The sequence below is a fragment of the Zeus faber genome, assembly GCF_960531495.2.
Source record: "Zeus faber genome assembly, chromosome: 10".
Lineage (NCBI taxonomy): Eukaryota > Metazoa > Chordata > Actinopteri > Zeiformes > Zeidae > Zeus > Zeus faber.
The window spans coordinates 11,918,061-11,940,486 of NC_137199.1; the positions used below are offsets into that span (position 1 = coordinate 11,918,061).

The 22,426-nt window shown below is 45.6% G+C and overlaps 1 protein-coding gene across 2 annotated transcripts; it reads left to right on the top strand.

Moving 5' to 3' along the window:
• Positions 1-494: 494 nt before the first annotated feature.
• On the top strand, positions 495-21,355 carry rnf20 (ring finger protein 20, E3 ubiquitin protein ligase). Of its 2 annotated transcripts, none has more exons than XM_080008457.1 (22): positions 495-582; positions 1,111-1,279; positions 1,397-1,465; positions 2,533-2,631; positions 2,760-2,907; positions 6,457-6,642; positions 6,737-6,852; positions 9,429-9,575; positions 9,678-9,752; positions 9,839-9,958; positions 10,271-10,450; positions 10,522-10,657; positions 10,776-10,897; positions 10,981-11,137; positions 14,541-14,847; positions 15,196-15,313; positions 15,485-15,634; positions 16,830-17,042; positions 18,317-18,442; positions 19,619-19,759; positions 20,062-20,166; positions 20,692-21,355. In XM_080008457.1, exons 2-22 carry the CDS (start codon positions 1,121-1,123, stop codon positions 20,866-20,868), a joined length of 3,051 nt encoding a protein of 1,016 aa, XP_079864583.1. In that variant the 5' UTR covers positions 495-582; positions 1,111-1,120; the 3' UTR covers positions 20,869-21,355. The 2 variants fall into 2 exon arrangements, with proteins under 2 accessions (XP_079864583.1, XP_079864584.1); XM_080008458.1 differs by having other exon boundaries at positions 531-582; positions 1,114-1,279.
• Positions 21,356-22,426: the final 1,071 nt, after the last annotated feature.

A 22,426-nucleotide genomic window follows, 5' to 3' on the forward strand; every position in this document is an offset into this window, starting at 1 on the left:
GTTTCTACCAACCTTGTGTGGTTGGAGACCTCAGCACATTTCCTAGCCAGCTATGAGGTAGGATGGGCGGATCTCTGCCTAACAAATAATGACAAACCAATTTTGCTCAATATGGACCCTGGACCCTAAGTGCAATGCGCTTTACACACTGTTGGTCAGAGTCCAGCTGTATGCCATCAGTGCCTCCTTCACAGAAGATGAGATCAGAACACGTCAATATTGTGCAAACGCCAATAGGAGTTAGGGTTTTCCAAGTTGAGTAGGGTGTCGGAGCACTGACTCAAGTTGGCAGTCTAGGTGTCATATATTGTCATTATTTATTTGTTTATTTATTTATTTTTATGTTATTTTATATATATATTTTTTTTATAAATCTGTTGCGTCACACTCCCACCCAGTGGGTGGCGATAATGCACCAAGACTTCCTGGGTAGATCATGCAATGTTGCCTTCGCACCAGCAGGTGTCGCCCCGCTGTTCGCACTCTGACGTTGGTCCTAACACTTCCGGTTTTGATCAGCGGTCCTAGGAAGCGGCAGCGTTCACAGACAGATTCAGTAAATAAAACGTTTTCTCTGCATCGGTAAGAGTAACTGTTGCTCTCATCGAGACGGCTGGTTAAAATAAAATGTAATGTCGGGTCAGAACACTGTAACGTGTCTTTTTTTGTTTTACTCATAGCCCGGGTAACTCAAAGGGACAAATTATTTAGCTAACGGCTAACGTTAGCTCCATGATAACATGGTCAGACTTGCTAGCTTTTCAGGTTTCTAAGTATGATAAAGCTCAAAACCTCCCCATGATATACATATGGCGATAACGGCCATTACGGGCATTATTGTAAATTGTCATAAAATAAATAACGGTGAGGTTTAACTATCCATTTTACTGTTGTCCCAGTGGAACATCATGACGGACCCCCGGGAGTCGTCAGACCCCACTTTGAAAACCACTAGTCTCGATCACCCAAATATTTCCCCAGACAGTCCCCAGACCCGATAAAATAAACTGCAGCGCACTTTTCCTTCTGAACCCCATGCAACTTTCCATTCATTTCTAATAACCTAAAAAACTCATCTGACAATTCCTTACGACCTATTATGATTTACAGCAGTCTGAGGATGTCTGGACTGAAGCGTCCGTGTGAGGCTGGCGGCTCCTCTACCTCGGGCGCTCTTCCTGAAAAGCGGAGGGAGAGAGAGGGAGGAGAGGATGTGGCTCCGGGGGTCAGCACCACTGCTGTCGAGACAGTCATCAAACTCGGAGGGGTGTCCAACTTTGTGAGCAAAATGTTATCATAAACGCAGTTGTGCAAAACCTGACCGCAGAAATGTTCGCTTTTATCTATTTATCTTATCTTTATCTATTCATGTTTAAAACCCTGTCATGTCTTTCAGGAGGAGCAAGATATTAAAGCGCTCCGGGCAAAGAACCGAAAGCTGGGGGAAGCAATTGATCAAAGACAGGTAAATGAATTAATGACTGAATTTGCAAGCTTTAGCAACACTTCCCAGATACATAAATATATACACTACTCACAAAAAGTTAGGGATATTTGGCTTTAGGGTGAAATTTATGGAAAATGTAAAAAGTTCACGCTACAGTGATATTATATCATGAAAGTAGGGCATTTAAGTAGAAGCATGCAATGGTGATTTCCTCATCTCAAACAATTTATTGAAACAAAAGCCAACAGTAGTGGTGGGTTTACCACAACAAAAAATGTTAATGTCTCAATAACTTGTCATGTGCCCTTGAGCATCAATTACAGCTTGACGACGACGTCTCATGCTGTTCACAAGTCGACTTATTATCTACTAAGGCATGACCCTTGCAGGTCGTCTAGCACGCAGACCACGCTGCTGTAAACGGTTTCGAATGGTCTGACATGACACTTGGGTGCTTCTCACCTCCCTTAAATGTGCCTGGAGTTAAGTGGCATTCATCATCCGGTTCCGCAGGGCACTGTTCACAATGAAGCGCTCATCAGTGTGGGATGTGGCCAAAGGACGTGGACTTCTCTGCCTTTCTGTGACTCTTCCAGTCTCTCTGTATCTCTGCTGCAACCGGCTGATGACACTCTGTGACACTCTAAGCTCAGTGGCCACTTCCCTCTGAGAACATCCTGTTTGAAGCCTCGCATTGGCGAGGTACTGTTGATCATTTGTTAGGTGTCGTTTTGGTCTCATGATGTTAAAATGTGAACAGCACGATGAAGAGGACTGTTTAAATACCAATTCTAATTGAACCAGGAAATGTATTGGTCGATTCATGGATCAAACACCTGTTGTGAATTTTGCCGTTCAGCTCCTTGTTAGAGAACAGTAAGTTATGCAAAAAGTACTGAAACATTGAACAGTTGGACATGTGCATTCAAAAGATTAGAGAAGGTCAAATTAAGTTCACATGTAAAGGTTATAGTGCATTTTATCTTCATCCTGAAATTTCACCCAAAAGCCGAATATCCCTCACTTTTTGTGAGTAGTGTATATATACATTTACAAGCATAGAACTGTCTATCTTTTAATTGTAGGTTATCGAGGATGAGCTGCGAGAGCGAATTGAGAGACTGGAGACCCGACAGGCCACGGACGATGCCAGTTTGCTGATCCTGAATAGATACTGGAACCAGGTAAATAGTCACTAAGCAAGTGATAGGTCACCTATCGTGCATAGTTTTCATTAAACAAATTGAATTTAAGTTTTAATCACATGTTGAAAAGTTATTTTCAACATGTGTCGCTTCTTTTCTGCTACAAGTATGATGACAACGTGCGATTGACCTTGAGGCACTACGAACAATCGGACAGCGAGCCTGAGAAATCTCCTGCGGCGGAGGGGCGCAGCCTTAAGCCGGAAACTCCAGAACCCGATGGTGACTCCAACCAGGAAAGGGCCAAGGACCGAGGTACGGAGAGGTCTAACTCAGCATTCAGTTAATTCTATTACAGCTTCAAGTAAAGAAGCCGTAACAGAAAAATAACACAGTGCCAGTGCCTGGAATCTTGCAGTACCTAGGAAAGAGGGCCGCATGATATGGAAGAGAAAAAATAGAGCAATCAGGGTTCTTCACCAGGTCCTTGCGGTGCTTGAAGTGCTTGAATTTCATCCTCAGAAATATAAGCACTGGAATACCTTTAAAATAGCCACTTTTGTGCTGAAGTGCTTAAAAAGTCCTTGAAAAAAATGCGATCATTGACAACCTATGATTTTCCTGGTCCCTTTTAGGACATCAATTATGCCAGGGAAATGTTTATTGAATCCAGTATGGTCGGAAATAGTTACTTATAATAGTAGATAACTATCAGATTAATTATGTGTGTGTGTGTGTGTGTGTGTGTGTGTGTGTGTGTGTTTGTTTATATATATATATATATACACCAAACAGCGACAACATTAAAAAAAACCACTAATAACCACTAATATTGTGTAGCTCCCCATGGTGCTGCCAAAACAGCTCTGACCCATCGAGGCACAAGACCTCTGAAGGTGTCCTGTGATATCTGGCACCAAGACATTAGCAGCAGATCCCTTACACCCTGTAAGTTGTGAGGTGGGGCCCCCATGGATCGGGTTTGTTGTTCAAGCACATGTCACAGATGCTTGATCAGGGGTCAGCATGGGCAATCTGACATCTGTGGCTAGGCAATCCTGAGCTGCCATGCACTGTGTTCTTACACCAAAAAAAATTGTGCTTAAAAAGTACTTGAAAGTCGTTGAATTTCATTTTGTAATGTCAGAATGAACCCTGAGCAATAACAATTTATCTGGCCAACAGTGTAAAGCTGTCATTTCAGGAGCAAGATTTTAACTATGGATCTTACAACATTTCAATATAGCAAATGATAGAATGAATGATGGTAGGGTCACACCAGCGACACACATGCACTACAATGAGACAGGCTGCAATGCATTTCAAAAAGAACTCGGCTTCCTCCGACTGCAGGAGGTGGAACTATGGTACGACGACGAAAAAAGGGTTGAGCAGGTAACTTTATGCAAATGTGCAGAGCAGGGCGATAGCCAATAGGAGGGAATATACACTCTCAATGATGCTGATCTTTGGAAAATGGACACTTGGACCACTGCTTATTCTAATTTTTTAATGAAAAACATCCCGTAAACTATTGATAAAATAACGAACGCACCATTTTATGTTTCTCTCACAAGGACATTTCTTGATTTTAAGGAATGAAAGGCAAGATTATTTATATATTTTTTCAAGAGATAATTTAATAAGCTAAGTAAAAAGATCTACCATTTTAATTTTAAATAAGTACACACGGCAGTGGTCAGTGATTGGTGCGATATCCAAATTGCATCGGGTGCAGAGGGGTCTGGCCCATGTTCAGGTGAGCGTTCAGCTGTTTTGCTACCCATTTCTCACCCACCTTGGACACTACAGATAAAATACTGATGGATCTGTAGTATCCCACAGTTGTTTGGTCACCAGCCTTGAAAATTAGTGTTAGAACAGCTGACTTCCATGTGCTCGGAAAAATTCCTTGCCTATTTGACAGATTAATCAGATGAGCAATGGGGTCGACTAGGGCATCTTTATGGAATCCAAACCATAATCATTCTTTGCTTTTGAGTCTCTAAAGGAGCTCCTGATGTTTACCAGTGCTGTTTCGGATATTTCTGTTATTCTAAAAATTGGTTTGGCATCATTGATGGCGATACACACTATTGTTCTGGAGGAGAAGCTTTGGGCCAGCTCCTCAAATGAGTTTATAAAAAAGTTTTTGCTATCATGTCGTGATCCTCGGTTAAGATTCCGTTCACTTTCAGCTCAGGTTCCCTTGTTCTCTGATAATTATTTCTTTTAGGTTGATTTATTAAATTTCCCAGTTTCCTTTTGCATCATCAATTACTCTAATAAAATAAATCTGCCTGTGCCTGTCATTACGATGACTTTATTTGAGTACTCTTTTCAGGACAAGATCTCGCTCTTTCGTTTGTCGCAAGAGAGCATCATTGAGCCAAAGCCAAGTGTTCTTTTGTCTAGGTTTGTATTGCACCTTCCTTGTGAAGGAGGATGTTACTTTGTTAATAGTTGTCAAAAAAAGTGAAGAGCTGTTCTCACTGTCTTCACTGGACAGAAGATTAGACCAGTCAATTTGTTTTAGAGCGGTTTCAAAGTTCTAGTACTCATTTTATTTTTTGGAATTCTCTGGTGTTAATGTTTTGTGATGATAATATTTTCAAACCATTTTCTGGTGAGTTGCGGCAACAGTGATATTATGGTCGGAAAAACCAGTTTGCAGGTTATGGGATATTGTTATTCTCTCAGGTCTGTTCATAAATATCAAGTCGATTTAAGAGGAATTGGTTACTCTTGATGGTCCTTGCACCGGTTGAATAAGATTGAACTGGTCTGTTATCTCCTTGAGTTTTTTTCCTATCTGATTTTTTTTTTTTATCCCAGTTTGTGTTAAAATCACTGTTTTACGTTAACATAAATTTAGTTCTTATGTCGCCGTCACATTCTTTAAGAATGCTAGGTAGATGTTCATAAAACAAACTCTTAGATGATGGTGGCCCATATAAACAATTAACAAAAACACATCTCTGTAGACATTCAACCCGATACATTTCAAATCTGTTTCATGTTATCATTCAATGAGACTGCATATAGCAGTCAACATTAACTTATGTTTCTGAGATGCCGAGAAAATCTGGGTTAGAGTCTGTTACAGAGAATGTTACATTCGTTTGCTGTTTGAGACAATGCTAAGAATATTTAAATGTCCGTCTAATAATGCCTTGGGTTTGGAACATGGGTCCCAGATCATTTTTGCATGATTGAGAGTTTGGAAAAAGTTTGTTCTGCAGTATTTCCTGGTCGCTCGATTTAGGCCCTTGTATTGTGTTGTGTTGTCTGTATTTGCACTGTGTTTCTGTTATGTGATGGGTTGTCTGTAATGTGCTGTGTTGTCTGTATTGTGTTGTGTTGTCTATTATGTGATGTGTTGTCTGAATTTGCAGCTGTTTTTTTAAATGGTGCGCATGTGTTGTGAATTTGGTGAAGATGTTTTCTTAATTTGCTTGTTTTTTGTCTATTTGCATGTTTTCATAAGTTGCAGTTTCATAAGTTCTCAGAGCCACTGTAGTATATCCTTGTTATAGGTTCGGTAATATGTGTGCTGTATGTTATATGTGTTAAGATGCTTTTTCCATATTATTGGTTGTGCAAACCAAATTATTCATATGACAGCCGTCCAAGACAAATTTCCCATTGGGATAATAAAAGTCTTATGAGAGAGTTATAAGAGGCAGGAAATACAATATCCTTGTCAATGTTGGATTTTTCTAGCATACGACCAACAATACAATCAGAGAAATACATTAAGGTGGAGATGTGGGACCACTGAATTTGCTTAAAAAATATGTCCATCCTTAAAAAAGCGACATCCATCCAACGTAACTTCCTCCTTGTGTGTCGTCGCGGCTCCAGGTCACCAGGGGGAGACGGCCACCTCCTTTCTGGCCACGCTGGCCAGCAGCAGCAGTGAGGAGATGGAGGCCGAGCTGCAGGAGAGGCTGGAGTCAAGCCAGAAGCTGGCCAATCGCGTTGTGGAGATTTACGAGAGTCTCAGGAGCACAGTGGACCGACTCAAAAACCAGCTCGACTCCGGAGCAGGTGAGACTGGGGAAAGGTTAATAGAGTTTGGACGGAAGAGGAGATGGGAAGATGGATGGTTTTTCACTGTCAAATTTTTGCCGTGTCTTTCCAGAAGGCAGTTCATGGCAGCTGGCCTCCGAGCTCAACACTCTGCTGACCAACGAAAATGAACGACTACGTCAGCTGACCGAGGGTCTTCAGCAGAAGTATAGTCACATGACCAGTGAGGTAGGAAATAAAAAATTGTTGTCAGTCAATGAAATGTATCCAAAGTGAGGAATAACTTCCTTAAATTTAAGGAAAATGTATGTGCTTAGTATTCGTGCGCGGGAGGCTCTGTCTAAAAAATAGCTTAGTTATAGTTAGCTTTAATGGGCAAGCAGGCTGATTAGAGCCCACAATGCCTCCTGCCGCAGGCGACCACAGTCCATGGGAAGCCCAGTGTCTTGGCTTTCGCCTCCGGTATATTTTATGAGTGCAGAAATTCACTCGGAACAGCCAGGTTACACTGTAGTCCTATGATCAGAAGACCTTGGCGGCTGTAGGTGAGATTCGCACGACTAAACATAACATTGGCGAACAAACAAAAAACACAGAGTGTTTTCAGGGCCCTCCGACACAGAGACACAGGCAGAGATGTTGCATACACCAGTTTATTGTAGAAAGAAGAAGAAACGGTCTTTATTCATCACGCAACACACCACACTACAATGCATGCTTGCACACACACACACGCACATGCTTTGATGGTGGCCGGTGAAATGGATTCTCTGCTTTTGACCCATCCTGGCTTGTCCTTCCTCTGGGGGCACAGCCAGGAGCAGTGGGCAGCATACGTGGACGCGCCCGGGGACCAGGTGATAAATGTCCATTGCTGGTCAGACAATGATGGGTGCATGTTTTTGGTAGGGGTCCTTACTGACGTGAGGTGGAGGAAACCCCATGTGAGCACGGGGAGAACATGCAAACTCCACACAGAAAGGCTCCTATTTGGGAGATAACCCGCCGGAGCACGGTGCCAACAGCGCCCCAGGTGGGAATCGAACCCAGGACCTTCTTGCTGTGAGGCAGAAGGTCCTGGGTTCGATTCTGTTGTAGCGTTTTTATAATGTTTTTATTTTTGTCAGTGTGCATTACAATAACAGGATAAAACACATAAAAGCTTACAAAATTGCCAGGGATAACATTTCAATTAGGAATTATAAATAAGGGGAATCTTAAATAAATATTTACATGTGTAAATACCGGGTCTGGACACAAACAAGTCTCTCCGTGTACCCCGATCGCCGTGCCCCATTCCTCCAAACAAAACAACTAAAAACAGTGGGGACGGGGCATGGAGGAACTGGGCACGACTCATAGGGATGGGTATCGTTAAGATTTTATCTGTACTACTACTCTTACCGATACTGCTTATCAATCCGGTACTTCGGTACTTTACCGGTACTCTTATGGTTTCTTTTTTAGAATTTAAGCGAAAAATTGAAGCAAACAAGGAGCATAATTAGCGCTGCTTTTTTTCTCCGCATTATGCATGGAGAAAGGGCGATCGGGAAGAGAGTCACAGAGAAAGCACAGCACGCAGGGTTTCACTCCATACCATTCCATACGCACTTGATTCGCTCCATAAGGAGAAGTAAAATAAAATAACCTACGTCTGTATTCCTCACTAGTCGCGGACACCCCTTCGCTGCTGTGCACATCGCTAGTGCGCATAGTCGGTACCGTCGGAGGGGGAGACGGGTGCCGAAATGCACCAGGATCCCTCCCTTTTCACGCCACCCTAGGCAGCCGCCTATCGTGCCTGTAGGAAGAGCCACCGCCCTGGTGAATAGTCCAATTTTCGCATTGAACAGCCGAATGCGATTCGAGTGACAAAATTCTGAGTCGGCTGGAGCCCAATTGCAAACACACCAGTTTCTTGTAGAGAGTGGCAAGATGTAACAAGCCGGGAGCAGATGGAACCTTGTCAAGACAGAGGCTCTCCCCGTGTGTGGGAATGGGTGATTTACCTGTTGCTCGTTGATTACTGTGACAAGCAACAGGCGTATAGCCACCCTGATCCGGGCCCAATTCCCCAGACCCAAGACAGGTGTGGCTGCTTAAACCACACCACCCCCACAATACAGTCCTTAATTACTTTTCATATACTTTTCTAAACCATAATCATTCTTTGCTTTTGAGTCTCTAAAGGAGCTCATGATGTTTACCAGTGCTGTTTCGGATATTTCTGTTATTCTAAAAATTGGTTTGGCATCATTGATGGCGATACACACTATCGGTATGAACCTGATATTATCAGTAGTGAAAACTTTACAACCCGCCTTTTTTATCTGATTAGCTAAGCGACCAAAATGTGACATTGACGAGGCTGTTGCTGTGGGACTCTCGACCAAAAGTTAAAAGGGGAGTCGCACGGGAGAGGTGACAGCGGGTCATGCAGAGGAATACAGAGTATTTCAAGTTGCGTGCGCCAAGCAATAATGTTAGTGAAGGCGCACGTGGCGGTTTTGGAGCATAAGAGGGCGGATTTTCATTTGGCAGCTTGTGCATGGCACTGAAATGAGGCACCGAAATCTGCCTTGCAATTCGGTCGAGTAGGTACCAGTCATAAAGGTACCGGTGCCATAGTGGTACCGGCTTTCAGTTATGAGACTAAGATCACAGTAAAAATTGATTTTATTTGTTTTGTGTGAAGTCCTTGAAAATGAAACGTGCTCAAAAGAGTGCTTGAATATAAAAAGTACTTGAAAGACCTTGAATTTCATTTTGTAATGTCAGAATGAATCCTGTCTCTCCACCAGTCTCGTGCCCTAGGTCGTGCCGCAGCTAAGGCCGACACTCGGGTTAGCGAGCTCCAGGGCCTGATCGAGGAGCTCCAGTGGGACATGGAGAAGATCCGCCGGCGCGAGAACCGACTCAACACGCACCTGAGTGAGATCCTGGAGAGGGTGAGCAACGGCCTGCGCCTTGCCTCGATTCTGCACGTTGCAGAATTTTGCAGAATTGGTAGCAAAGGCCCGTCGCCAAACTCTCCCTGTTGTATGTTCCAGGTGAACAGTAAAGGCTACAAGGTGTGCGGAGAGGCCAGCAGCGTGTGTGGTACTATCACCATCAACAAGAGGAAGGTATGGGACTCTTCCACGACCGCCTCCGCTTTGACCCATATCCAGTCTGGTGAAACAGAGTTAAGTCTCCCATCTGCCCCCCCCAGTTTGAGGAAATGAACAGCGAGTTGGAGGAGAACCGGGAGCTGGCCGACAACCGCCTGAGTGAGCTGCAGAAGCTCCAGCAGGACCTGCAGAGCGTCAACCAGGACAACAACAACATGAAGGTATATGCTTTGGTCATATTTATACCGTGGTCAGCTGCTCGATGATGTCACACGCCAGACCTACTGCAAATATCTACTAGCACAATGAAGATCATGAAGATAAAATACTGTTTGTTATTATTATTATTGTCACTATTTTCAGTAATTGATTTATTCACTTCTTTGTTTTGTTGAAATAGATAGATAGATAGATAGATAGATAGATAGTAAATATTGTAACTGTTACTGAGTGGTTTAGATATCTGAACATTATTAACGTACAAGTTCAGTATCCCTAATATGAACCTTCAGTCTGTTCCTGAACCACCCCAGGTGGAGCTGTTGAGCCGCGCTGAGGGTGTGGTGAAGGACAGTTCAGAGTACCGCTGTCTGCAATCACAGTTCTCTGTGCTCTACAACGAGTCCCTGGTCCTCAAGGCCCAACTGGATGAGACGCGCACCCGCCTCAACACCACCAGGACCGCACGCCTTCGACAGCTGGAGCACATGGAGGTGTGTGTGTGTGTTGGTTTGTTCTGACAGTGTTTCCCCGTCCTTGTCTAACCTTGGTCCATGCGTTGCAGAACGACGAGGTGGCCCTGCAGAGGAAGGTGCGTACCGAGGTGTTTCAGCTGGAGGACACGCTGGCACAAGTCAGGAAGGAGTACGAGATGCTGCGCATCGAGTTTGAGCAGACCCTCGCAGCCAACGAGCAAGCAGGTCACTATCAACGCAGAGACTAAAAACACAGAGTGCAGCACTTGGACTAACTTTGGAATAAGTCTTTCCATGTTTTTTTTCCTTCATCTTTGTTTGTCTCTCTTTCTCGACGGCTTAGGACCCATCAACAAGGAGATGCGTCATCTGATCAGCACTCTGCAAACCCACAACCAGCAGATGAAAGGAGAAGTGGTGAAATACAAGCTGAGACTCCGGGAGACCCAATCTGAGCTCAACCAGGTGGGCCAGAGACACACCAGCACTCTGGATAAACGTGTGCAGCATCCTAAGAAAGCTCTGACTCACTCAGCCTCTTTCCGCAGGTCCGCACTTCGAAGGGCAGCGCCATCCTTCCGTCCCAGTCAAGCACAGAGACTGACGTGAAGGATGAGACAACCTCACCTCCTGTCCTGGCCACCGCCAGCGACGCCACAGTCAAGATGGAGTCGGACAATGGCTCGGCGACGCCCAGCACCACCGGTACACGCAACACCTGAAAACGACTGGTTTTGAATGTACCAAATGGGTTTGGTTGGTTTTGAATGTTTTTGAATGGATTTTTTTTTTACCTGTGCTGTCAGCAGGCTTGGCAGAGAACAGAATCTATTTTTATGCCATTGCATCCAAGTCAGAGTTAATATGCAAGTGGAGTTCAACTTTTCAACCTGCAATGCCACTCTTTATTAATCATCAAGAATTGCTTGCAGTTGGGGAGTTGGGTGGTCTGGGTGGTGGCGCCGCTCCTTTGCCTGAGTTGAGAGTACCTGCAGCTGACGTCTGTGGGGTGGCTGGGCTTGTGTGTCGTTCTGCGTCCTGCGCGCGGGGGGGTTCCGTCTGGTCCTGTCAACCTGAGTCATGAACCTGGCTGGCTGTGCTAGGCACGGGGCTCACCATGTGGCCTCCTTCGGGGGGGGGTGGTCTCCTGTCGTCGCACCGGGCTGCTTTCCAGTGCCTCTAGCGCTCTTGGTGCGCGGGGCGCTTGTCACTGGGGGGTTGGACTGTGGGTGGGGGTGCCCTCTGCCCGTCCTCTGTTCTGTATTCTGCATGCTCGGCGGCTGGGGGCTGACTAGGGGCCTGATGGGGGCGCGGGGCTGCCTGACATGGCGGAGGCGCATGGCGGACTGCTCTGCGCCCTTGGCCGGTTGCTGTAGGTATGCTGCCACCAGGTACGGGAGGTGGGCGCACTGGGGCACGGCTGGGTCCGGGGGAAGGGGGTCTGCGTGGTTGCTCCCCGGCCTTCTGCGCCCCTGGATCGATCCGGTTGCGACTCGCCTATCTTTTCCAGTGCCAAAACTCATACTCAACATTGAGGTGCCCCGTGCTGGGCACATGCTGCTACGTGAATGGGCACTTGCCACTCGCACCGGTTGGGGTGCATGGTCGGCTGCGGTGGGGCGGTCGGTTGTGTGGGGTGTGGGTGGGCATGGGGGTCCTGCCGGCCCGCTCGTGGGGCGGGCGGCTCAGGCGGGGTGTTGGTCTGTAGCCGTGGAGCCGAGATTCGTGCCTGCAGTCCGTGCCTTGCGCCCGTGGCCCGGGTTCTGTGCCGGCGGCTGCGTCTTGTGCCTGCACCTGGGGGTTGGTTGTATGTGTGTGGCGTCTCCTTGTGCTCCCTGGGACTGGGTCATGCTCCTCGGGGCTGGGCTTAGGGGTTGCTCCACGGCCCTCTGGCTTCTCTGGGGGCCCAGGGGTCTTCTGTGGCCGCAGGGCAGGGTACCCGGGGCTTTCCTGCGGACGTAGGGTGTCTACAGAGCTGCAGAGTTCGGGGGGGGCTTCTTCCTTCTCTTCCGCTGCTTGGAGGCGCCGCGACATAATACCAACGTTCTACACCAGTTCCAATGGGGATAAGTCATGTACACTCAACGGTGGACATCTTGCACACACACACACCACTACACCTGCTTCAGGTGCACCCTAGCACCCTCCTGGTTACATTCCTCTCCCTTCCTCCCTCATTTACTGCTATAATTATGACAGGAAGAGGCCACGTGACCAGTTGTAGTTCCAGGTTTCCTGGACCTAATTCACTTTTCAATACATGTTGTTATCCAATGTTTATGTTTTTGTGTAAATGTTGTTTGTTTCTATTTATTTTGGCTCACCCGTGGTGATTCTCCCCCTCTTGGAGTAGTGATAGGTTGTTTATAAAGCCAAACATGATAAATGGTTCTCCAAAGAGGGGGGTTGGTGGTGGTTCTCCATAACCAAAAACTGTGATCTTGTCATTCTACAGGTCATCCACAGGACAGAGTTATTGCAGCAGTTATTGATGATTTAAGAATGAATAAAGAGTTGCATTGCAGGTTGAGAACTTGAACTCCACTTGCAGACTAACTCTGTCCTGGATGCAGTGGCATACAAATACTCTGTGTTGTATGCCCAGCCTGCTAGGTTAAAAAAAAATTGCTTGCAATAACTCACTCCTGTGAACGACCTGTGGTATGACAAGAGCACAGAATTTTTATAATACAGGACCGCCACTCATCCCCCTCTTTGGAGTACGATCTTACCATGTTTTGATCAATAAACACCTATTCATCATTACTTCTCCAAGAAGGGGAAGGAGAATCACCACGGCTGAGACAGATAAACATAGAAACATCAGATGGCGAGAAAAAAAACAGGTGTTTTTGGGGGTAGGTTTGAGGCAAGATTTAAGAGGTTTATTTGTCACATATACATATGTCGCAGATCCTGGTAGTGTGTGTGCCTGTGATGAGACGGTGTGTGTGTGTGTGTGTGTGTGTGTGTGTGTGTGTGTGTGTGTGTGTGTGTGTGTGTGTGTGTGTGTGTGTGTGTGTGTGTGTGTGTCCCCACCAGTGAATGCATAGGACTTGTCCCAGTTAGTTCTGGTGTATGGAGTCAGAATCACAACCTCAAGAAAACTCTTGAGCACAATGCGCCACAGAACAGAGCAGTTAGGACCAGCAGAGAAACAACCACATATGACCCCGAGGTGCACAAACCAGTCTCAGAGAGCACAAAGTGACCCTGCACCCCTGAGGAGCACACATACAACCCATGCAGAATCCAGGCTGCGTCGCCACGCACTGACCATAGGCCTGGAGCCGGCCCCGTGGCCAACAAACCAACCTGCCTGGATTCCCATGCCCTGTGCAAAGGTGAGGCCTGCAGTAACACAACGGGCGAGATGCCCCACCCTGCCACAAGCCCGAGTGCTCACCCACGTAGCTGAGTGCACATTGCGCGGGGCAGCCCAATATCAAACCACCTAGGGTGAATTGAGCCCCGCCATCGCTCGCAGATGCGGCCCCTCTACAACCGTCAGCACCAGAGGCACTCGCCGCAGAGAAGCCGTGCATTGGGAGTAGGGCCGACTGTCGTCTCCCGCACCACAACCCACATCCACGACGGCAAGCAGTCATCAAGTGGCCCTGGAAAGCATCCAAGGGGCTCTTCGCAACCCTGCCGGGTGGCAGCAGTCCGGAGGCCACTCGGCACCAGGGGCAAGTCGCCAGGACTCGAACACAGTCGGCAGGGGGCCCACCCGGTCACCCACCAGCCAACCACACCACCACACCAACCCACCAGTGCCCTGCCACCCCGGAAACCCCACGCTCAATGTGTGCTGTTTGTGTATGCAGTTAAAATTGTGGGGTGTGGGAGGTGCGAGCCATCCAAGCGTATCGAACCCGAGTCACTGGCACCCCTCCTGCCCCACAGAGCCTGGTCTGGTGGTGTGTTGTTTGGAGTGAAGTGTTTTTTAACAGATTTGAATTTGTTTGTAATGGTTTTGATCAGTTTGGAATGTATTTTAAAGGTTTTGAATGTCTGTTCCTGCTCTGTGGTGGAGTAAAACATATGTAAGACATTGGTGGATCCTTGTTCCCACTCATCTCGGTCTGCACCGTGTCTTTCTACACAGGCGTCTCGGTGAAGACAGAGCCCGGACAGGAAGCCGAGGCCCCCGTGAAGGAGGACGACAAGGAGGACAAGAAGGAGAAGGAGGACAAGAAAGAGAAGGAAAGCATAAAGAAGGAGGAGAAGGAGAGGGAAAAGGAGCGAGAGAGGCCGACCCGCAGTGGAGGGGGCGGAGCCGGCATGAAGGAGGAGAAGGAAAAGCCGGGGGCCAGCAGCCAATCGGAGGATGGGGCCGGGGAGCGCCCCTCTGTGGTCGGAGGTCCAAAGAGGAAGGAGGTGGAGCAGCTGAAGATCATCCGAGCAGAACTCAAGTACGTCCTGCTTGTTTACGTCTCTCCTGGGGAAGAGCCTTGGAGCCAGTCCTTGTGAAATAAAATGAAAACTATTAAAGGAAAAACTATTATTACTAAGTACTATTACCATAACAAAACAAATTTCCAAGGCGTTTCAGCATCTTTTGGAAGTTATGATCTGAAATACCTTTGACAAACCAGAAAGACATACATACCAAATCTCGTGAAGCCCAGGCGGGCCGTGTTATGGTCGTTGTAGGCCTGCGGACCAGAGGTTCCCCAGGTCCCGCTGGTCTATATCCCAGTCAATAGCGATCATGCCCATGATGCTCGGTAGTGATGAAGGCTTCTGCCTCGGCTATGTAGGAAGGCTCAGGAGTCCCAGCGGGAGATGAAGCTGCTGCTGGACATGTACCGCTCAGCGCCCAAGGAGCAGAGGGACAAGGTGCAGCTCATGGCCGCTGAGAAGAAGGCCAAGTCAGAGGTACGCTGCACGGAACCAAGAATAAACTGATACCGGTGTTAAAATCGTTGTGAAGCTGGATTTTAAGAAATATATGTACTTTGAATTAATTTAGTGTATTCATTCGGTGACAATCATCTGCTAATTGGCTGTGTGGTACTTCAAAGTGAATCTGCCCCCGTTTCCCTCCAGGCCGAGGAGCTGCGGCAGAGACTGAGGGAACTGGAGGAGCGGGAGAGGAGGGAAGGCAAGAAAATGGCCGACGAAGAGGCTCTGAGGAAGATCCGCTCAGTGGAGGAGCAGATCGACATCCTCAACAAGAAGCTCTCCATAGCAAAACAGGCAAATTTTATTATTACGATATTATTATTTTGAAGGGCTGCTTCCTGACAATTCCATGTTCTACTTCACGGTATATATGGCCATGCCAGCTCAATAAAGTATCAAATTTGTTGTTTTTCTTTTGAACTAAATAATCTGACGGATTACCACTTTCATATGAGAGCCATTTTAAAGGGGACCTATTATGCTCGTTTTCAAAAAGTTATTATATGGTCTCTGGAGTCCCCAAAACATGTTTTTGAAGTTTTCTGCTGAAAATAACCCACAGATTATAGCATTTGGCTCTTCTGATCAACCTTTATACCGATCACCAATCAAACTATTGGGAACGAATATCGGTCGAAAGCGATCACTGGCCGATCGATTGGAGCACCCCTAGGTTTGAACACAACTTCCGGGTTGTGTGAGCCAATGGGGTTTGAGCTTTACTCCGGATTCCGTTGTATTTCTCTGTAAACCTTCACTGATATCAGCCCACCAAATTCAGTTTCTGAACAAATTTGAGGTGAGAAATAGGCAATCCAGTTGCTGAAACTTCACTCACATTAGATCAACAAGACCTAATTTAAAAGTCATTTCAGAGTTACACTGCGATGTCTGGAACAGCTTGGAGCACCACGGAATACGGCACAGATTGGGGCTTTTTTAGTTTCATTAAATTACGGAAACGTTTAAAAATAAAATGTAATAAATACAATTACCATATTGTTCGGAGAAACGCAGAGTGGATCACGCGCCGCAGCCTACAGTACAGTCAACCGACCGTGGAGATGCACAGAAGATACTTACATTTTCCTCATCTGCAGTTTTATAACAGACAGTTGGTCATAATTCCTCTTTGTTTTAAAAGATTTGTGCTAGTCTGTACAGCCAACAACAGAGCAGTTCCCATGCTTAGCTCTTAGCTTGGACATAATGCTAGCGAGTCCAGTCACGCTCCATCCATGGGTGGAGTTACTCAAATGGCGGGTGGTTCTAATTCTAAGAAGACCCAATGTGACATTGGCTTGGGAGACAAATCTGAACTCTCAGCTCACAACAAACTGACTGGGGTTTCTTATTTTACAGTTTGTGTGTCAGTAGGCCCATCAGAGAACCGAATGTTTGTGTATATGTGCTGGTATACATAGATTTAATAGGCTAAATCTATTAGCAGAATAGGTCCCCTTTAATTGTCTGGCGCGCCCCCATGCAGGAGGAGGACGCCCTACTGAGCGAGATGGACGTGACAGGCCAGGCCTTCGAGGACATGCAGGAACAGAACATCCGGCTGATGCAGCAGCTGCGAGAGAAGGACGACGCCAACTTCAAGCTGATGAGCGAGCGCATCAAGTCCAACCAGATCCACAAGCTGCTGAAGGAGGAGAAGGAGGAGCTGGCTGACCAGCTGCTCACGCTCAAAACGCAGGTGAAATAACGGCAGTACTCTCATGCCCCCACAGGGAAATGTTGGTAAATTATGAATTAATGAGTATCAGAATGATTTTAATGCTGCTAGCCAGGGAAATTACAAATACTAGCAATTTGTTCTGGTGATTATTAGTGCGTATATACTGTATATAGACGATTAGCATTAAATAAAAGCTTGACAGTCTGAGAAAAAAAAATAGAATAAACATTTCCAAATATATACAAATAGAAGAAAAAAGCAAAACAAGAATAGTCAAATATATAAAATATACAGAATATACAATGTGTTCCTATGCACAGGATAGGTTATTTGTAGGGGTATAAATTATAATCATACACAACTATGTATTTACTAGGATGTTACAGTGTTGTACAGTGTTATTGCACATATTTGAACAATTATTAGTTTGTGTTTGTGAGTCATTAATCCTGCTGAACTTCAGAGCTGTAGAAATTATTACATCATTGCCTGAATGCGACTTTAGTGGATTGTAATCTTTTTCTAAAATCGCAAGTCCACAATCCGTTTCCATCCCATTTTCATAGGGAATTTCGAACTGATGTTAGAAGGTGTGCAATAAGAATAATCCAAATTTGGTGTGTTTCCATCATTTGGGTTGAGGGAAATTAACTGTCTACCTGAATTTCACTCTTCTGCCATAGTGAGACATGTGTTACTACACTATTATAAGGTTGTACTGTGTTATATTTGTCAATAAGGTTATCAAAAGAGACCATTGTGGTGACCATAAACCTCTTTCCCACATGGAATCCGTAATATTGCTGGATAAAAAAAATTGGCAAAGTCAGTAGGTTGTCATTCCCACACAGCTATCTTAACCAAAAAGTTCTGATGGAGTCTGTTCCAACAAAGACTACTATTACGGATGGGGTGCGTAACAGTTACACTCCCCGTCTCCTGGCCCTGTGCACTCTTCCCTCGGCTGATTTGAAGCATTTGTGCCCAATACCACCACACAGCAGCAACTTTAAAAGGCACATCTAGGGTCTGAGTGGCATTTTTAAGAAGAAAAAGAAGAAAATTTAGGACTATGAAGACGTGTTTTAGTTTCTCATCTACAGTTCTGACTTTCCATTTTTCCGAATGTTTTCCTTTCTTCCCCCCCCTGAAAGCAATTTATTTCAAATACATGTACAAAATATCAACTAAAACAGTCCTGCTAAACTTACTAGTACCCAATATTATTTTTTTTTTTTTTTTTAACGTCTTTATTATTATTTGCACGTGGTGGTTCTGCGTGCCGCTGCCAGGTCGATGCCCAGCTGCAGGTGGTGCGGAAGCTGGAGGAGAAGGAGCGCCTCCTGCAGGGCACCATCAGCACTGCAGAGAGGGAGTTGGCCCTCCGCACGCAGGCTCTGGACATGAACAAACGCAAGGTTGGTCCAGCTCAGCTGCTGAGGTTTAGATGTTGTGACCTTTGGACAAAATAGCTGCTAGTTTGGGAGCCTTAACTTATATGGCCTAATCAATAAAATGGTTGCCACGGAATCCCTCTACACCCCCTAGGGGCATATTATTCTGTATTTTGGTGTCCGGAAACAGCGTTCTTGGACATGTTCTCCAGTGATTTGTGCGTATTTTGTAGTATGCCTCCACCTTAAGTCGACAAAAGTTCGGGTCTAACTAGGCTTGTGCCAATTTGTGATCCGTTTGTATACCTACGATTGAAGCGGTGATCGGCAATTGTTTATTCCTACGCCGATATTAAGGCAATTTTTACTAAACTAGCTTACTGTACGAACAGAGATGTTATAAAGAAATATCACTAGAATCTGACCCCACTGTATATTTAGAGATGTTTCTGGTGGAGCAGTCGGCGGGAGGACATGCCACTCAGCACGAGTGAAATTTAAATCCTTAATTTGCTCTGTGCTCCATAAGATAAGTTAATGTTATGGATATGATTTGGATTGTGTTATTAAAGATAAGATAATAATGTAAAACGGAACATGAGGCTGTGATATTGTCGCACAGACACACATACTTTTAAAGGGGAGCCGTTTCTCGAATAGAGACATTGTTATACATGTTCGACATAAATAAACAATAAAATGTAAACAAACTTTTATACATTTTTATTCACGTTACTTTAACTGTATTGCTTGCAGAAAGCTCAAAAATTTGATCATTTCAAAGCTCTGTCAGACGCTGAGGCACACTCAGGATGATTACTCATAATCTTAAATTCAAATGAAATTCTAACATCAATAATAATTGAAAAAAAAATCTAAACAGAGAATAAATTATTAAATAAAAACAAATAAATATACTACTACTGCTAAAAAAATTATTATTAAGATAAATAAGTCCCCAAGATGCAGCACACTCTGCTGGAAGGAAGATGCTTGTTCTCAGGGCTCTGCATCTCGGAATCCAGAAGGTGCGTCAATTCCCCCGGCATGGGGGATCGCATGTCAGCCATCTCGAGTAGCCACTATTTGACGATATAAAAATAGATGCAATCGCCCCGACCCTAGTTCTAACAAGTCCCTACACCATTCTGTATCCTCCCAAAAAAGATTGAATTCACTCATAACCTTCGTTCCACCTAGGCCCAGGAGTCGGCACTGCTGTCCGAGGATGTCCGGACGCAGCTGGAGCAGGTGCAGCAGAGGCTTGGCCTGGTCCGCGAGGAGGTGATGGAGAATAGCATCTCCAGAGAGAAGGAGTCCTTCAACGCCCGACGTGCACAGGTGAGCACCACGGCCTCCTGAACACGTCGCGTCTCTAGTCTCTGCGTGGAAAAAAAACCCCACAGGGCATATTCTTTTCACTCGTGTCCCGTTAAGGCCCCCTTACTTCTATCTCAGCTTGTTGACGTTTTCGTGCTAAACTGCTGTCATTGACTAATCGATGTTCATCAACACACAGGAAGCCACAAAGGTTACGTTCTACTTGCGTTAAAAATTTTCTATCGATCTGTGTTTGTCCACTCGTATCTACGGCCGAATTTCTGAATCTGCACTGTGCTTTTTTCCCCTGCTCTGCATGTCAGGAGGATATCTCAAAACTGCGGAGGAAGATCGAGAAGGCCAAGAAACCGGCCGAGAAAATCAGCAACGGCGACGAGATACTCAATGAGGAAATCAACGAATACAAGGTGAGTGGACGTCCCACAGTAATTGTAAATCACTTATCGCAGAAAGGGTTTAATCTAAAGCAGGACTAAGCTAACCCTACTTAAATTAATCCAGAATTTAAAAATGCCCTTCTGAGACGTTGCTTAATTTGAGGTTAATTTGTTCTAGACTAGGACGTCCTAGACTAAGGTAACGAAGGACTAGTGAGCACCTTCTCTCTGGTCTTGGTGCTGGTCTTAGTCCAGATCAACCTGGTCGACCTGGCCAGGTTTAATTTAAGCCTTCACTTCAGATTCAGAATCTGAATCAGAAATACTTTAATAATCCCAGGTGGAAATTACTTAAATGATTTAAACCTAGATTAGCTCAAATCTTCTTTCTGGAAATCCTAGGGCCAGTCTGAGACTATTTTAAACCATTTCAGTTTGTCCAGATTAAAAATTGGGATTTACTTTCAGATTAGGCCTAATCTGTGTCCACGAAACCGCACCTATATGTATATATGAAGTGTATATATGTTGAACCTCTCGTCCGCTGTGTGGCAGGCTCGCCTCACATGCCCCTGCTGCAACTCCCGGGTGAAGGACGCTGTCCTGACCAAGTGCTTCCACGTCTTCTGCTTCGAGTGCGTAAAGACGCGCTACGACACGCGCCAGAGGAAGTGCCCCAAGTGCAACGCCGCCTTCGGCGCTAACGACTTCCACCGTATCTACATCGGCTAGAGCGCCAGGCGGAGAGGAGGAGAGCCGGTGGGCGGGGGCTGGACACTACCGAGACCCCTCCCTGCCATACTGCGAGTGGGTGTTTGTACAATGTGAAACTTGACTTTTTTTTATATACAATTGAAAAAAATTTGAGCCTCTCCCACATGATGGTGCATCCATTAGCATGCTGGTCCCACAGTGGTTAGGGGGGGGTAGGACCCTGACTGGAGACCCTGACAGCCTAGGGCCTCCAGGGCTCTGAGATGGCGTGCAGGTGCAATTGTACGTATGCGCTCGCATGTGTCCAGGTGTGTGTGTGTGTGTGTGTGTGTGTGTGTGTGTGTAAAACATGCTGATGAACACACAAAAAAAATAAAAGTTTCTCAAAACGAAACATTACAACTGTAGTCGATATCTGTAAAACTTGTTGCTGCATATGTATTTGTTTTATATTTCCTTTTCTTTTTTTATTATTTGAACATGGCCCCACGAGGCTTCAGTGTTGTCAGAATAGCTGCATTGGATGTGGTGTCGTCACTGCTCCACTTGTTATTAAAGTCCCTTTAAAGCAAGAATAAATTGTGTTCTGAGTTTGTCACACCACAGAAAAAATGTGTTATTGGCTGGCTGCTAGCACCCAGCCAAATTTGAATGATGATAAAGGTATAGTATATCCCCAAGTATACAAAATTAAGTTTCAAAATCGTGGAGAAAAAAAAGGCAGTTCCCATTGTTCTGAGACGCGGGGGTGTGTGCGCTGAAGACGCTGTTCTGCTGGACCCAGTCCTGTGATTTTAGTTGCTAACGTGTAGTTACTGCCGTCCAGCTGTGGGACTACCTGCTCTCCTGTGCCCCCTGCCGACTCCTCCACAGGCCTGGTCAGGGGTCCACGGCCTGCTAGCATGCAGATAATGCTAATGTTCCCAAACCCCACCAGGTCAAACCAATGGAACTTAAAAAAAAAAAAAAATTATAGGTGTTCGTGCCATGATTTTACAGTCTCCCTGAAGGCTTCTTTACTCTAGGTGTTTATTCCCAAAACAGCGCTTTGTCCCAAAGTCCTCTGATGCGCCGAACCCCCGGTGTTCATATAGTGTTAGGGGAGGGGCGATGCCAAGTATGACGGCCCCACGTCCCCGAGTCGCGATTTGCCACTTTTCACATGTTTTCAGCAAATTACTTTCTAACATGTATAATGGGTTTAGAAACAAATAACTGAATTCACTTTACAGGCACTGTGAGAAAAACATTTATATTGAATGAGGACAAAGGCCTCTACCTCCAGAGGGGGAGTTTTTAAAAACACTGTTTTCCCAGGAACCCCCCCCCCCAACTTCATGTAAAGAGAAATGTTCTTTCTCTCTACAAAGTCAATTCTAACATGGAAGAACCAGATCACATTTGGCCCTGTTTACCTTGTAAGGAGATGAAGAATAACCACAGGGGAGCCTGGAGGTGCATTGTAAGGGATTGTAATCCGCGTCTGCCAGGTCATTTACACGTTCCTGTGAATTCACTGTTTGATGTAACATCCAGGGAGACAGTTGAGGGACACAGACTTGTAAATGACTTCTGA